This window comes from Gigantopelta aegis, chromosome 9 (genome assembly GCF_016097555.1).
Source record: "Gigantopelta aegis isolate Gae_Host chromosome 9, Gae_host_genome, whole genome shotgun sequence".
Taxonomy (NCBI): domain Eukaryota; kingdom Metazoa; phylum Mollusca; class Gastropoda; order Neomphalida; family Peltospiridae; genus Gigantopelta; species Gigantopelta aegis.
In genome coordinates, this window is record NC_054707.1 from 69,267,796 (window position 1) to 69,284,917 (window position 17,122).

The window sequence follows — 17,122 nt, forward strand, 5'->3', positions numbered from 1 at the left end:
TTCTTTAATTATATTTCCGTTTCCGGTGAGTGTCGTGTGCAAAACGGCGGGAAATATGAATTGGGGAATGCACTGTATACAGTGTACAGTATATCGACTGACGTGACGTCAGGCGAGATATCTCGCCTGCAGTAGTCAGAAGGTTAAACACTTTTCCACATTATGTATTACATTTACATATATCTAAAATAATGAGATAAACATTATAACAATTAATACATGCATATTAGTCAAACCTGTAAGTGCCAAAAGGAAGTCTGAAGATAACGAAAGGCTCAGGAAAAGAAAAAGGCAACGGCAAGTCGTAAGTATGTAACGTGTAGTGTCACTGTCTACACTCAGCGCTGCACGGATCTGACTCACGATCACGTGTCACCAAATGCACATAACCATTGGATAGAATCAACCAATGGCTCGTCCCTAGGCAGTATGGCGAGAAACAACCATAAAAGGCTTTGTCTAATGCACCAATATGATATTCTCAACGCAGATTGAGAATATCCTATAATAAAATAAATAGAATCCTAAAATAAATATTAATAGTAATAGATAAAATATGTTATTTATATACAAACGGCCAAATATTTAGTCCCCGTTACATACTCCCCCTAGTTGTGAAATGACGTCCTCGTCATTTAATGTCATATGACCCCAGTGAACTTGTAACAATCTGCAGTACTGCATTTACTGCTTCTATCGGCATCCGATCAAATAAGTTCATTGAAGCCATATCCGTGAGAATTTTTACTCTGTCCTTCCAGTCACATCCCAAAGACTCGATCATGGCAAAATCCCCATGTGTCATCCACTTTGGAGGCCGTCTCTTTCTAATGGATCGTCTTGGAACTGGAACTGGACTCCTAATGTCTTCAGATTCAGACCAAAAATCTGCAACAGGCTCAACCTCTGCTGTCTCATCCGCAACTGTCTCGTGGTCTGAACTAGCTACTTCACCTACAAGGGATATCTCATGATCATCCGTTGACGAAGTGCTGTCTATACCCATAACACCAACAGAGTCCCTGTCAGCAGCAGGTGTGGTGCTGGCCTCTGTTGGTTCTGTGACTGTTGCCTCTGTAACCAGCACAACAGAATCGACTTGAAGATAGTCTTCATCATCCGACGGGGTTGCTCCGTCGTCCAATTCCGTTGGGGGTATCCTTTCAGCAGTAACTTCAGTTGGCTTTTGTCGCTGTCGTTGGGTTGGTCGTCTGGGTTTTGGTGTTGGCACATCTGGAACATCAATAGCTATGGGAAGAGATCCGATTGGTAACAGAAGGTTCCTGTGAAGTGTTCTACTTTTACCGTGTCCAATTTCCTTCCGCACCACAAACACAGGGATATCCTTGTTTGGCTGATCTTGGATAAGGTAAGGTTCCTCTTCCCATCTGTCGGCAATCTTATGTTTACCATCGAATGCCAATCTTCTAACCAAAACTCTGTTGCCGGGTTGCAGGATGGAACCCCGAACTCTGACATCATAGCCCTTCTTCTGATGTTGTCGACTGTGCTCTGCTGCCTTAGACGCTAACCTGTATGATTCTTGCAGTCTTTGTCGTAAAGCTGACGTGTACTCATGTAGATTCTTCTTGTCTTGCATTGGTTCCAGACCCAAGGCAACATCAACAGGCAACCGTGGATTCCTGCCAAACATCAGAAAGAATTGTGCATAACCAGTGGAATCATGTCTGTTACAGTTATAGGCATGCACTAAAGGGGCTACATGGTTCTTCCAGTCAACCTTCTTTTCTGGATCCAGAGTACCGAGCATATCCAATAATGTCCTGTTGAACCGCTCTGTCATTCCAATACCCATTGGGTGATATGGCGTTGTCCTTCACTTTTGTATTCCTGCGATTTAACACATTTCTTTCAAAAGCTTGCTTTCAAAATTTGCACCCTGGTCTGAATGCAACCGCTGAGGAAATCCATAGTGTACAATAAAGTTATTAAATAACACTTCTGCAGTTGTTCTAGCAGTCTGATTCCTCGTAGGTATGGCTTGAGCGTATCGAGTGAAATGGTCTGTTATAACAAGGATATTTTGGAAGCCGCCCTTTGAAGTCTCCAATGTAAGAAAGTCCAGGCAAACTATCTCAAGAGGCTGACTAGTTGTAATGTTGACAAGTGGCGCCCGGCTGTTGGTTGGACCTTTTCGGCGAAGACATCTGTCACAGCTCTTAATCCACTTATCGACACTCTTGGACATGGCTGGCCAGTAAAATCTATCCTTTAACAGAGCAAGTGTCCTCTCACGGCCCATATGCCCAATGTCGTTGTGGAGCCCTTGCAATGCCATGGGTCGAAACTTGACTGGGAGTACTAACTGCATCTTCTCATCTCCATTAACCAGTGTAGATCGATATAAAACTCCCCTGTACAGTTTCAGATGGTCAAACGTCCGGTACAACGCTAGTGCTTCTGCTGAGCGAGGCAACCCTTGTAGAAATGGTTTTGTACCTTGTGTCAAGCTTCTCAGGAATGGTTCTAGGGTTATATCTCCAGTTTGGTGATGTCTCCAATCTCTCAAAGTCATGTTATTGATTGAATGTCCATCTTCATCCTCGTCATCAATTACATCCGAGGACATACAAAGACTTTCAAAATAACTGGGAGTCTGACATGCTGCTGCGATCGCCTTGATGGATTCAGAGGTAATACCTAGCTGCTTTTCCCCACTGTAGTTATTACCTGGGAGGCGAGAGAGCGCATCAGCATCTGCATTGCTTTTCCCTGTCCGGTACTGAATTGACATATCGTAAGACGCTAAAGAGGCTAACCATCTATGGCCCGTGGCATCTAGTTTATCCGTGGTTAATACATAGGTGAGAGGATTGTTATCCGTAAACACAACAAACTTGTGGCCATATAAATAATCACTGAATTTCTCAGTAATTGCCCATTTCAGTGCCAAAAATTCTAGTTTGTGTGCTGCATAATTTCTCTCAGTCTTTGACACACCACGGCTTGCATAAGCTACCACCCTCTTCGTACCCTCTTGTTCCTGGTAGAGTACTGCCCCAAGACCAGAGCTGCTTGCATCTGTAATGCAATTCAAATGGAAGAGAGTGGTCCGCATACGCCAAAATAGGTGGCGAGGTCAACGCCCGCTTCAACTGATCTGATTTGTTGATCTGCTCCCCATACCCAATCCACCACAACTGGTCTTTTCTTCGATGACTTCTTCTGTTTAGTCCTGGTTGGTGGAAGTAGAATCGTAACAGGCCGTGCTATCGTAGAGAAATTGGAAATATACTTACGATAGTACCCAAGAAATCCTAGGACCTGTCGCAACTGCTCTGGATTAGTAGGTTCTGGCCAGTTGACAATCTTTTCTATCTTTTCAGGATCTACCTTGACGCCATCCACGGACACAATGTGCCCTAGATACTTGACTTGATCCTGAAAGAAACTACATTTCTTGGGTGCCAACTTGAGATTGTATTCCCGAAGACAGTTAAATACCAATTCCAGTCGATGAAGATGCTCTTCAAATGATGAAAATACAATAAGATCATCAATGAATATACAACACTTCTGCAGGTACAGATCTCCAAGACAATCTTCCATGAGTCTCTGGTACGTTGCAGGACTATTGGTTTGTCCAAAACCCATACAGTTATACTCATAGAAGCCGAGTGGTCCTACTGTAAACGCTGTCCTGGCTTTATGTTCTTCAGCTATCTCCACCTGATGGTATCCACTCTTCATGTCAACAACACTGAAGAACTTCGAACCAGCCAGACAATCAAAAATCTCTTCTGTCCTAGGCAAAGCATACGAATCCTTTACGGTTTGTTGATTCAACTGCCGGTAATCAACGCACATCCGTAAAGAACCATCTTTCTTCTTTGCAATCACCACTGGTGATGCCCACGGGCTGTGAGATCTCCGAATGATTCCACACAACAAAAGCTGTCGTAAATGTTGTTTGATCTCTTCGTACATAGCCGGCGGAATGCTGCGATGTCGTTGCTTCAACGGGGTACTGTCAATAAGCTCAATTCTGTGCTGTACCTTAGTACAGTGCCCAATGTCGAACTCACTTGCAGAAAAGACATCTTGATAATTTAAAATCAAGTTGGTCCCCTCCCGCAACTGCTCCGGAGTTAGTCCTTGTGAAGGGAGAGTAATCTTCTGCAGCAACCACTCGTCATCTTCCTCCTATTGTTCTACGTCTTCCAAAGTTACTTCAAGTATCTCACTCAAAAGGCCCTTAGACGGAATAACAACGGTCTGAGTAGTTACATTGGACAATCTTACCTCCACTGGAGAATTGGTTCTGTACTCGTATCTAAATACAACAGGCGATACCTCTAAGTCTGGATGATCACATTTCCCTGTTGTTGCAATCATCGCACATGTATCCCTGTAAGGAATCTTCTTATCCAGGTACCCAGGGATAGTAATGGTCGAATTAGGTGGAATAGTAATGCTATCTCTCTGTGCACTCCAAACCAGACCTAATCTACCCTTACACCGTGAAAGTGTCTTGTCCTGTAACACAATGCTCCTGAAAGCAAGGTACCAAGGTGTACGCAATTCCGCTACTTGTAGAAATCTATCACCATAAGTTTGGCGACATTCATCTAAAGCAGAGGTTAAAACATTTGTTCCCAATAAAATTGGAACACTAGCGTTGTAACTGCTATCCGGAACAACCAAAAACAAACAAAACCTAGGTGAATCAGTCAAACCCTGTAACACCACAGTCGTTTCAATATATCCTTTATATGGTAGTGACTGACCGTCCGCACATTCAGTATTCAACAGATCAGTCAGAGGATGAATATCTGCTTCCTTGAGAAACAGCGTTCTGGCGTCACAGTTTCAACTAGCAGCCAGTGTTGTAGATACTTCAGGTCCCACATACACTTGAGTTTATTTCCACAGAAACAAATACAACAATTGCAATGAGACACAATAGACTCTGAAATATAATCAAAGTATTTTATTTAAAAATTGGAACTCATAACTTTTTTAGGCAGGCTATTGGAGATACCAACTATTTCATTGTGAACGTGAGTAGAAACATAAGCTGAAATGAGATCGAACTCAAAAAGGAGAAACAAAACGGAGGTAGTGTAACAAAGAAAGCATCTTTTTCCGAATATCATAGTCATGTCAGAATTTAAAAAGAACGGTATTTATCATAGGCCTACATACCTGTTGTAACTTCACAATGGGAATCGAGGGATACTGTCAAATTGCTTGATGAAACGTCATATCCGGTTAGTCTGGCACACACCAGACCTGCCTACGTGGATGTTCTTGACCAGTCTTACTGGTGGCCATCTTAGACAGGTTAGACTCCAAGTCAAAATACATATCTTTACAAAACAAAACAAACATAATGAAGCATAAATACATTGAGAGAGAATGGCAAGAGGGTTATAGATATACTATGTAGCCTAGCTCGAAAGTATTCCCCAAAAGAAACACAACAAGGCTGGGAAGGGTTTCGAGGGTTTTATTCTCTCTATCACACCATACGCGTGGTTCTGTAAAAATAATTACAAACGATAAATACACTGATAATAACAATAATTAACAACCTCGACTTAATCATAAAAATAAATTACAAATGTTTATTACATAGCAATATATATACTCATTTAAAAAACCATTATCACACAATTATGCCAAGTTACTGGCATAATACTTTCCTTCAAAAAATAACATATACGTTTCGGCGACGTTAGTGCCAAAAAACAATCATCAAAATAGTACATTGCATTTAAGATTAATTAAATGCGGTTATACAAAAACAATACAAAAAGCAGTAAAGACTTGGCAACATTATTGCCAACGTCACTAATATTCATATAAAACATAACGTTCGGGTTGTATGACAAACATTAAAATAAAGACCATTGCAGAATACAAACTGGACAATCGATTTAAAAAAAAACAATATATATATATACATAAAATACTCGTTACAGCGCAGGTGAAACAAGTCCACGTACGTTGGTCAAGACGCACGTGAAACCACCTTCGCTGCAAGAATTGCATGTAATAAAGAAATAGACAATACTACTACTACACACCTTCGCTTTGGGGGGGGCGATGAACCGTATAGGATGATAACACTATTACATGTACCTGGGCTTCATATCCTGTGAATAAATGGGTAAAATATAAGCTACCACTCAAATGGATAATAAAACTAAAACCTACAGCAATTAGACATCTCCTGATCCAACACTAATCACTATTCTGCTTATACAATTAACCTTGCGCCTCTATCTATATTTATACGTTTAATAGTATATATCCACCACTTTACTTTATTACTGTTTATAAAGTTAACTCGTCCATATATATATTTATTCGTTTTAGTGTGTTTGTAGTGAATTCAATATTTAAAACGTATTTACCCTAGCATTAATTATGGACGTTTAAACCTTTAGACTACTGGATTAATTTTTTTTAACAAAAACCACGTTGAGTGGGTACAAGTTTATAATTTTTTACTCACATATATTCACTTAAATGTTTTATAAAACATGAAATAAAGTTCATATATAATCGGCAAGTATTATTTTCGTGTCTTTTTTTGTAATTTTTATTATTTTAGATCGGCTAATGGTGATTAAAATTAGGCAAAAAATCAAAAAGTTGCATTTACTTACGGGCATTATGTGGCCAGCTGTCCAGTATTTATGTCCATTATTCCCGATAACAGTGGTTTTCTGACCAGAATTTTTTTTTAAAACCCGAACTAATGATTCATATTGCAATATTTGGTAATTTTCGTTGTTAGTAAAAAGATCAAATTAGCTGTCACAATCATCTATCGATCCCTGAAAATGACCGCGACGTGCCGCCCATTGTTGTCAACCGAAAATACTTGCCGAAAACCACTTTTTGAACTCAAAATTTCAAGGTATTTTTCAATTGAAAAAATCAAAACAAAAGCCACCATTTTAAAAAAAAAACTTTTTTCTTTAATTATATTTCCGTTTCCGGTGACGTGTCGTGTGCAAAACGGCGGGAAATATGAATTGGGAATGCACTGTATACAGTGTACAGTATAATCGACTGACGTGACGTCAGGCGAGATATCTCGCCTGCAGTAGTCAGAAGGTTAAAACACTTTTCCCACATTATGTATTACATTTACATATATCTAAAATAATGAGATAAACATTATAACAATTAATACATGCATATTAGTCAAACCTGTAAGTGCCAAAAGGAAGTCTGAAGATAACGAAAGGCTCAGGAAAAGAAAAAGGCAACGGCAAGTCGTAAGTATGTAACGTGTAGTGTCACTGTCTACACTCAGGCGCTGCACGGATCTGACTCACGATCACGTGTCACCAAATGCACATAACCATTGGATAGAATCAACCAATGGGCTCGTCCCTAGGCAGTATGGCCGAGAAACAACCATAAAAGCTTTGTCTAATTGCACCAATATGATATTCTCAACGCAGATGAGAATATCCTATAATAAAATAAATAGAATCCTAAAATTAAATATTAATAGTAATAGATAAAAATATGTTATTTATATACAAACGGCCAAATATTTACGTCCCCGTTACATACTCCCCCCTAGTTGTGAAATGACGTCCTCGTCATTTAATGTCATATGACCCCAGTGAACTTTGTAACAATCTGCAGTACTGCATTTACTGCTTCTATCGGCATCCGATCAAATAAGTTCATTGAAGCCATATCCGTGAGAATTTTTACTCTGTCCTTCCAGTCACATCCCAAAGACTCGATCATGGCAAAATCCCCATGTGTCATCCACTTTGGAGGCCGTCTCTTTCTAATGGATCGTCTTGGAACTGGAACTGGAACTCCTAATGTCTTCAGATTCAGACCAAAAATCTGCAACAGGCTCAACCTCTGCTGTGTCTCATCCGCAACTGTCTCGTGGTCTGAACTAGCTACTTCACCTACAAGGGATATCTCATGATCATCCGTTGACGAAGTGCTGTCTATACCCATAACACCAACAGAGTCCCTGTCAGCAGCAGGTGTGGTGCTGGCCTCTGTTGGTTCTGTGACTGTTGCCTCTGTAACCAGCACAACAGAATCGACTTGAAGATAGTCTTCATCATCCGACGGGGTTGCTCCGTCGTCCAATTCCGTTGGGGTATCCTTTCAGCAGTAACTTCAGTTGGCTTTTGTCGCTGTCGTTGGGTTGGTCGTATCTGGGTTTTGGTGTTGGCACATCTGGAACATCAATAGCTATGGGAAGAAGATCCGATTGGTAACAGAAGGTTCTGTGGGTTCTACTTTTTTTTTTTTTTTTTTTTTTTTTTTTTTTTTTTTTGTGTTTTTTTTTTTTTTTTTTTTTTTTTTTTTTTTTTTTTTTCTTTTTTTTTTTTTGTTCTACTTTTTTTTTTTTTTTTTTTTTTTTTTTTTTTTTTTTTTTTTTTTTTCGTGTCCAATTTCCTTCCGCACCACAAACACAGGGATATCCTTGTTTGGCTGATCTTGGATAAGGTAAGGTTCCTCTTCCCATCTGTCGGCAATCTTATGTTTACCATCGAATGCCAATCTTCTAACCAAAACTCTGTTGCCGGGTTGCAGGATTGAAACCCCGAACTCTGACATCATAGCCCTTCTTCTGATGTTGTCGACTGTGCTCTGCTGCCTTAGACGCTAACCTGTATGATTCTTGCAGTCTTTGTCGTAAAGCTGACGTGTACTCATGTAGATTCTTCTTGTCTTGCATTGGTTCCAGACCCAAGGCAACATCAACAGGCAAGCCGTGGATTCCTGCCCAAACATCAGAAAGAATTGTGCATAACCAGGGAATCATGTCTGTTACAGTTATAGGCATGCACTAAAGGGGCTACATGGTTCTTTCCAGTCAACCTTCTTTTTCTGGATCCAGAGTAACCGAGCATATCCAATAATGTCCTGTTGAACCGCTCTGTCCTTTCCAAATACCCCTTGGGTGATATGGCGTTGTCCTTCACTTTTGTATTCCTGCGATTTAACACATTTCTTTCAAAGCTTGCTTTCAAAATTTGCACCCTGGTCTGAATGCAACCGCTGAGGAAATCCATAGTGTACAATAAAGTTATTAAATAACACACTTCTGCAGTTGTTTCTAGCAGTCTGATTCCTCGTAGGTATGGCTTGAGCGTATCGAGTGAAATGGTCTGTTATAACAAGGATATTTTGGAAGCCGCCCTTTGAAGTCTCCAATGTAAGAAAGTCCAGGCAAACTATCTCAAGAGGCTGACTAGTTGTAATGTTGACAAGTGGCGCCCGGCTGTTTGTTGGACCTTTTCGGCGAAGACATCTGTCACAGCTCTTAATCCACTTATCGACACTCTTGGGACATGGCTGGCCAGTAAAATCTATCCTTTAACAGAGCAAGTGTCCTCTCACGGCCCATATGCCCAATGTCGTTGTGGAGCCCTTGCAATGCCATGGGTCGAAACTTGACTGGCGAGTACTAACTGCATCTTCTCATCTCCATTAACCAGTGTAGATCGATATAAAAAACTCCCCTGTACAGTTTCAGATGGTCAAACGCCGGTACAACGCTAGTGCTTCTGCTGAGCGAGGCAACCCTTGTAGAAATGGTTTTGTACCTTGTGTCAAGCTTCTCAGGAATGGTTCTAGGGTTATATCTCCAGTTTGGTGATGTCTCCAATCTCTCAAAGAGTCATGTTTATTGATTGAATGTCCATCTTCATCCTCGTCATCAATTACATCCGAGGACATACAAAGACTTTCAAAATAACTGGGAGTCTGACATGCTGCTGCGATCGCCTTGATGGATTCAGAGGTAATACCTAGCTGCTTTTCCCCACTGTAGTTATTACCTGGGAGGCGAGAGAGCGCATCAGCATCTGCATTGCTTTTCCCTGTCCGGTACTGAATTGACATATCGTAAGACGCTAAAGAGGCTAACCATCTATGGCCCGTGGCATCTAGTTTATCCGTGGTTAATACATAGGTGAGAGGATTGTTATCCGCGTAAACACAACAAACCTTGTGGCCATATAAATAATCACTGAATTTCTCAGTAATTGCCCATTTCAGTGCCAAAAATTCTAGTTTGTGTGCTGCATAATTTCTCTCAGTCTTTGACACACCACGGCTTGCATAAGCTACCACCCTCTTCGTACCCTCTTGTTCCTGGTAGAGTACTGCCCCAAGACCAGAGCTGCTTGCATCTGTAATGCAATTCAAATGGAAGAGAGTGGTCCGCATACGCCAAAATAGGTGGCGAGGTCAACGCGCCCGCTTCAAACTGATCTGATTTGTTGATCTGCTCCCCATACCCAATCCACCACAACTGGTCTTTTCTTCGATGACTTCTTCTGTTTAGTCCTGGTTGGTGGAAGTAGAATCGTAACAGGCCGTGCTATCGTAGAGAAATTGGAAATATACTTACGATAGTACCCAAGAAATCCTAGGACCTGTCGCAACTGCTCTGGATTAGTAGGTTCTGGCCAGTTGACAATCTTTTCTATCTTTTCAGGATCTACCTTGACGCCATCCACGGACACAATGTGCCCTAGATACTTGACTTGATCCTGAAAGAAACTACATTTCTTGGGTGCCAACTTGAGATTGTATTCCCGAAGACAGTTAAATACCAATTCCAGTCGATGAAGATGCTCTTCAAATGATGAAATACAATAAGATCATCAATGAATATACAACACTTCTGCAGGTACAGATCTCCAAGACAATCTTCCATGAGTCTCTGGTACGTTGCAGGACTATTGGTTTGCGCACATCCGTAAAGAACCATCTTTCTTCTTTGCAATCACCACTGGTGATGCCCACGGGCTGTGAGATCTCCGGATGATTCCACACAACAAAAGCTGTCGTAAATGTTGTTTGATCTCTTCGTACATAGCCGGCGGAATGCGGCGATGTCGTTGCTTGAACGGGGTACTGTCAATAAGCTCAATTCTGTGCTGTACCTTAGTACAGTGCCCAATGTCGAACTCACTTGCAGAAAAGACATCTTGATACTTTAAAATCAAGTTGGTCCCCTCCTGCAACTGCTCCGGAGTTAGTCCTTGTGAAGGTAGAGTAATCTTCTGCAGCAACCACTCGTCATCTTCCTCCTTTTGTTCTACGTCTTCCAAAGTTACTTCTTGTATCTCACACAAAAGGCCCTTAGACGGAATAACAACGGTCTGAGTAGTTACATTGGACAATCTTACCTCCACTGGAGAATTGGATCTGTACTGGTACCTAAATACAACAGGCGATACCTCTAAGTCTGGATGATCACATTTCCCTGTTGTTGCCATCATCGCACATGTATCCCTGTAAGGAATCTTCTTATCCAGGTACCCAGGGATAGTAATGGTCGAATTAGGTGGAATAGTAATGCTATCTCTCTGTGCACTCCTAACCAGACCTAATCTACCCTTACACCGTGAAAGTGTCTTGTCCTGTAACACAATGCTCCTGAAAGCAAGGTACCAAGGTGTACGCAATTCCGCTACTTGTAGAAATCTATCACCATAAGTTTGGCGACATTCATCTAAAGCAGAGGTTAAAACATTTGTTCCCAATAAAATTGGAACACTAGCGTTGTAACTGCTATCCGGAACAACCAAAAACAAACAAAACCTAGGTGAATCAGTCAAACCCTGTAACACCACAGTCGTTTCAATATATCCTTTATATGGTAGTGACTGACCGTCCGCACATTCAATATTCAACAGATCAGTCAGAGGATGAATATCTGCTTCCTTGAGATAATTGGAATAAAAGGTTTCGCTGACTGTTGAAACAGTGGAACCTGTATCCAACAAAGCTGTACACAAATTACCACCAACAACAACGGAAACCTCATTCGCTTCACCAATGAGACCCTCTGGAATGGAAGAGAAAACCCTTGGAGCATTTGCCTGTGCCAACTTTTGTTTGCTCCCCAACAAAAGTGGTCTTCAGTTTAAATCCAGAGGCTCATTTCTGCAACCTATGGCTATGTGTCCAACTTGTCCACATTTCCAACACTGTATCTCCTTTCGACGTTGTGGAGTTCTGCCTGAAGAAAACTGGGCATGGGTTCTTACACCCTTATAAGTCGAAGGTGTGGTGGGTGGCTGTCTATCAGGTGTGGGACCTCTGGTTGGCCTGTCATGTAACTGAGTCTCTAACTTGTCGAATCTTGAAGAAAGTTGGTACATCATGGCCTCAAGTTTCTTGATACCCTCCATTTCGGACGGTGGTGGAGGTGGAGCGAGCAAACTCCTCTTGACCGGAACAGGCTTCTTGGTGGGTTGCTTCGTCCCGATGAAATCCGAAACCATATGGTTCTGTTCAACTCGGCGCAGCTCCACTCTCAGTCTGTCAAAATTTTGGATCTTGTCAAAGATATGGCCACTACAATCCTTGATCCACTGTTGTAGTCCACCCCAAAATCTAGTTCGCAGCATGTGGTTGGCATTCATCTGATCTGCGTTGCCCTTAAAAGCTCTATAAAACAAATCCTCTACTCGACAACCCCAAGACGAAACATCTTCGCCATCTTGTTGCCGAGCGCTGTAAAACTCGCCAAGAAGTGCCTCACCCTCATCAACCGACCCATAAATACTTTGTAGTTTATGAACCAACTGACTAAGGCTAGCATCAGAACCTAGGCGCATTGCAACCTTAGCCGCATCGCCTTTAAGAGACCGCCTGACTGCCTGGGTAATTACCTCAGGAGAGTGCTTCTTGTCCCTCTTAAGACAATCTATCTCATAGACCCAAGTATCAAAAGAACTTTCTGCTTTGACACCAATGTCACCTGAGAAAAAAGAAATTCTGGGTGGTTGACTAATCTCAACCGTGCTAACAACTGGTTTCTGTTCTTTCGGTTCAGTTCCTCCTAGCGATTCAGCATAAGCTAAAGCCCAAGCTTTGAAGTCATCGGGGCTATCCATCTTGGGTTTGATTCCAAGTTTCTTAAAAGTGGAAAGCAAAGTTGGAACCTCTTCCATGGTAATATGGTCAGAAGTAGATGTATCATCTTCCAAACCACTGGCCTCAAACAGACCTCCAAATTGTGCCATCCTGAAAATCAATGAAATATAACGTTATAAATGACACCTGCAAGAGAAACAAAATGCTTTCTTTTCCTCGAACAATGCCAAGGTATCGGTGCTGAAATTCAATCCAAACAATATAAAAATTATGAGCAAATAAATCACATTTAGGTAATATCAATACACATCATAATACATACAAGAAATACAGCATACATACAACAAGGGATTTATGCGAGTATCTATTCACTATGTGCCACTTTCTGATAAAGAAAGTGTCAATTCCAAACAAGAACAAGGTGTATCACTGGTGATCACCTCTTGGTCAATTAAACAAACATCAAATATTCACACGTCAAACACCTTGAATCTGGCAACACACCCTGGGTGCACTACTATAAGACAGAACGCCTTAAAACTAGCACCCAGATTAAATACCTTGAAAGTAAACAACACCCAAAATATTTGGGCAACTACAACTCTAAGGCCAGGATGTCACTAACACAACCTGAAATAACACATTCACATCTGCGCTGCTGTGTATCAATGTGTATGTATGTATGTGCGTCAAGAAAGAAAAGCTGAAAAGAAACAGTACTCAGCAAGACAGCAAAAGAAAACAAAATTTAGAATTGTGCAATGCAATGTGTATTAAATGCAAAACAATTACTAAAATTAATATCAGGTGCAACCTAACAATAATATAGTTATAATTAAACTATTTTAGTTCCTAACTATTATTGCATTACATTATTTCCAGTTATGGAGTCATCTAATTTAATTTCTATTCAATACTACAGGATTTTTTTTTTTTTTTTTTTTTTTTTTAAATGACACTAAACTAACATTCAAATAACCCACAGCAAGAATGCAGATCACAGAATGCTAAATTAAATAGTATGTCATCACATCAAGAATGGGAAAAAAAGAATCAAAAAAAAAAGAAGAAAAAATCACAAATAAACAAACATTACACTAAGGATGAAGGGAAAAAAAAAAATCAGGAATAAACCACAATAACAAATAATATTTATTACACCAAGTAAGGATGAAGAAGAAGGCCAAAAAAAAATAATAATAATAAAAAATCAGGAACAAACCACAAATTAAAAAAAAAAATTAAAAAAAAATTAAAAAATTAAAAACAAAACAAAATTAAACACACAACTCACATTAAGTTATTAACTAAATTATTATTAGTATTATTATTATTTTTTTTTTAATTAAATTTAAAATAAATACATTCAAATTAAAGCAAACAATCACTCGCTAATTTTTTTTTTTTTTTTTAAATATTGACCAAGTGATATATTTACTTATTTACTAAACTTAGTATTATATAAATAAACCATGTCACAGAAACCTATATAAAAAAAAATTAACCAACTTTAAACCATGTCACAAGGTCGTTGAAATTATTCAACAACTTTGTAGCCAAAAAAAAAATATATATATATATATATCGGTACAAAAGTATACCTCAAGTTACATTAGAATTTTTTTTTTTTTTTTTTAAATCCAACAATAAACTAAGTACAATTAAGGAAAAAAACTACTGGCAAGTTTTGTTTACATCCGAGTACACATATGCAATAATAATGGGCATGTAAGTACTCACATATACATCATGAAAAGAATATATGAAGTTCAGCAAACACAAACTAAAACTTTCAAACACTTGTTATGAAGTCATTGTTCACATCACTGTCACAAATACACAAAAGTATTTCCATTCGTCCACTGTCCGTGTGTCTGTGGAAACAGGATGTGACGTCCGATGGTCAGGCGATGTGTCCCATTCATCGGTGTCCGAGAGCCTCCGGTCCCTACTTCGGCTCCATTGTAGCCTACTCGAAAGTATTCCCCAAAAGAAACACAACAAGGCTGGGAAGGGTTCGAGGGTTTATTCTCTCTATCACACCATACGCGTGGTTCTGTAAAAATAATTACAAACGATAAATACACTGATTATAACAATAATTAACAACCTCGACTTGATCATAAAAATAAATTACAAATGTTATTACATAGCAATATATATACTCATTTAAACCATTATCACACAATTATGCCAAGTTACTGGCATAATACTTTCCTTCAAAAATATACATATACGTTTCGGCGACGTTAGTGCCAAAAACAATCATCAAAATAAGTACATGCATTTAAGATAATTAAATGCGGTTATACAAAAAAATACAAAAAGCAGTAAAGACTTGGCAACATTATTGCCAACGTCACTCGATTACAAAACAAACATTTCAAATGCTGTCAATATAAAACAATAACGTTCGGGTTTGTATGACAATCATTAAAATAAAGACCATTACAGAATACAAACTGGAACAATCGATTTAAAAAATAATAATATATATATACATAAAATACTCGGTTACAGCGCAGGTGAAACAAGTCACGTGCGTTGGTCAAGACGCACGTGAAACACCTTCGCTGCAAGAATTGCATGTAATAAAGAAATAGACAATACTACTACTACTACACACCTTCGCTGTGGGCGATGAACCGTATAGGATGATAACACTATTACATGTACCTGGGCTTCATCCTGTGAATAAATGGGTAAAATATAAGCTACCACTCAAATGGATAATAAAACTACAGCAATTAGACATCTCCTCATCCAACACTAATCACTAATTCTGCTTATACAATTAACTTGCGCCTCTATCTATATTTATACGTTTAATAGTATATATCCAACACCTTTACTTTATTACTGTTTATAAAGTTAACTCGTCCATATATATATTTATTCGTTTAGTGTGTTCTAGTGAATTCAATATTTAAAACGTATTTACCTAGCATTAATTATGGACGTTTAAACACTTTTCCACATTATGTATTACATTTACATATATCTAAAATAATGAGATAAACATTAAACAATTAATACATGCATATTAGTCAAACCTGTAAGTGCCAAAAGGAAGTCTGAAGATAACGAAAGGCTCAGGAAAAGGAAAAGGCAACGGCAAGTCGTAAGTATGTAACGTGTAGTGTCACTGTCTACACTCAGCGCTGCACGGACCTGACTCACGATCACGTGTCACCAAATACACATAACCATTGGATAGAATCAACCAATGGCTCGTCCCTAGCCAGTATGGCGAGAAACAACCATAAAAGGCTTTGTCTAATGCACCAATATGATATTCTCAACGCAGATTGAGAATATCCTATAATAAAATAAATAGAATCCTAAAATAAATAGTAATAGTAATAGATAAAATATGTTATTTATATACAAACGGCCAAATATTTAGTCCCCGTTACATATATATATACATGTATATATATATATATATATATATATATATATATATATATATATATATATATATATAGAGAGAGAGAGAGAGAGAGAGAGAGAGAGAGAGAGAGAGAGAGAGAGAGAGAGAGAGAGAGAGAGAGAGAGAGAGAGAGAGAGCCTTGATCAGTTTTATTTGTGGCATCTTAGACATGTTAGTCTCCAAGTCAAAATGTATATATTTACACAAAAATAAACAAAATAATGAGACATAAATACATTGAGAGAGAATGGAGGATAGAGAGAGAGTGAATGAATGAATGAATGAATGAATGAATATCTAGAGCTACAATTGAAAAAGTAAACAAGTATATTTTTTATTATTTAAGGATTAGGAAAGGTTCATCATCTACATTAATCTTCTGACAGTCGTACGCAATAGTAGCCAATCTACATCACAACAATGTTTTAGTCCAGTCAAACTATATATGTCAAAAATGGCCTTATCCACGTTTAAATTTTCTTAACAGAGTCTACAGTTTACCGTGGTCCCCGCGAAAATGTGAAAAGAAAGTATACATTTTCAAACTGAAATTGAGCAATGTCCTACTCATTACAATTTAGTATAATTTCTGTATATTATTCAGGCCTTTCCAAGGTTTCAGAAAAGACAGTCATGTCCGTCTCTTGCAGTTTGTGCTTGGTTAGATCACAGGCTGACTGGAATATTTTAATGCTTATAAGCGGAGCTCTATTCAACTGATTGTGTTAAATGCTATTTACCACAAAATACTTCGGGTTGATGTGTATCGTCATTTTGTTCAGTGACATATCTTTGTCTAACACCCAATATTCTATTTATCTTTGCGTTGGA

The 17,122-nt window shown here is 39.1% G+C and overlaps 1 protein-coding gene and 1 long non-coding RNA gene across 2 annotated transcripts; both read right to left on the minus strand.

The window, feature by feature from the left end:
* Positions 1 to 631: 631 nt before the first annotated feature.
* Positions 632 to 1,816, minus strand: LOC121381719. The gene has a single exon (XM_041511066.1). It carries the CDS (start codon positions 1,814 to 1,816, stop codon positions 632 to 634), a length of 1,185 nt encoding a protein of 394 aa, XP_041367000.1.
* Positions 1,817 to 14,869: 13,053 nt separating this feature from the next.
* Positions 14,870 to 16,047, minus strand: LOC121380635. The gene is made up of 3 exons (XR_005958984.1): positions 15,912 to 16,047; positions 15,485 to 15,546; positions 14,870 to 14,914 (listed from the first exon to the last, which is right to left on the minus strand). It is a non-coding gene; the product is annotated as an uncharacterized LOC121380635 (long non-coding RNA).
* Positions 16,048 to 17,122: the final 1,075 nt, after the last annotated feature.

Excerpts from the sequence above, each read along its gene's own strand:
- LOC121381719 (XM_041511066.1), bottom strand. The coding sequence starts at position 1,816 with ATGGGTATTGGAATGACAGAGCGGTTCAACAGGACATTATTGGATATG.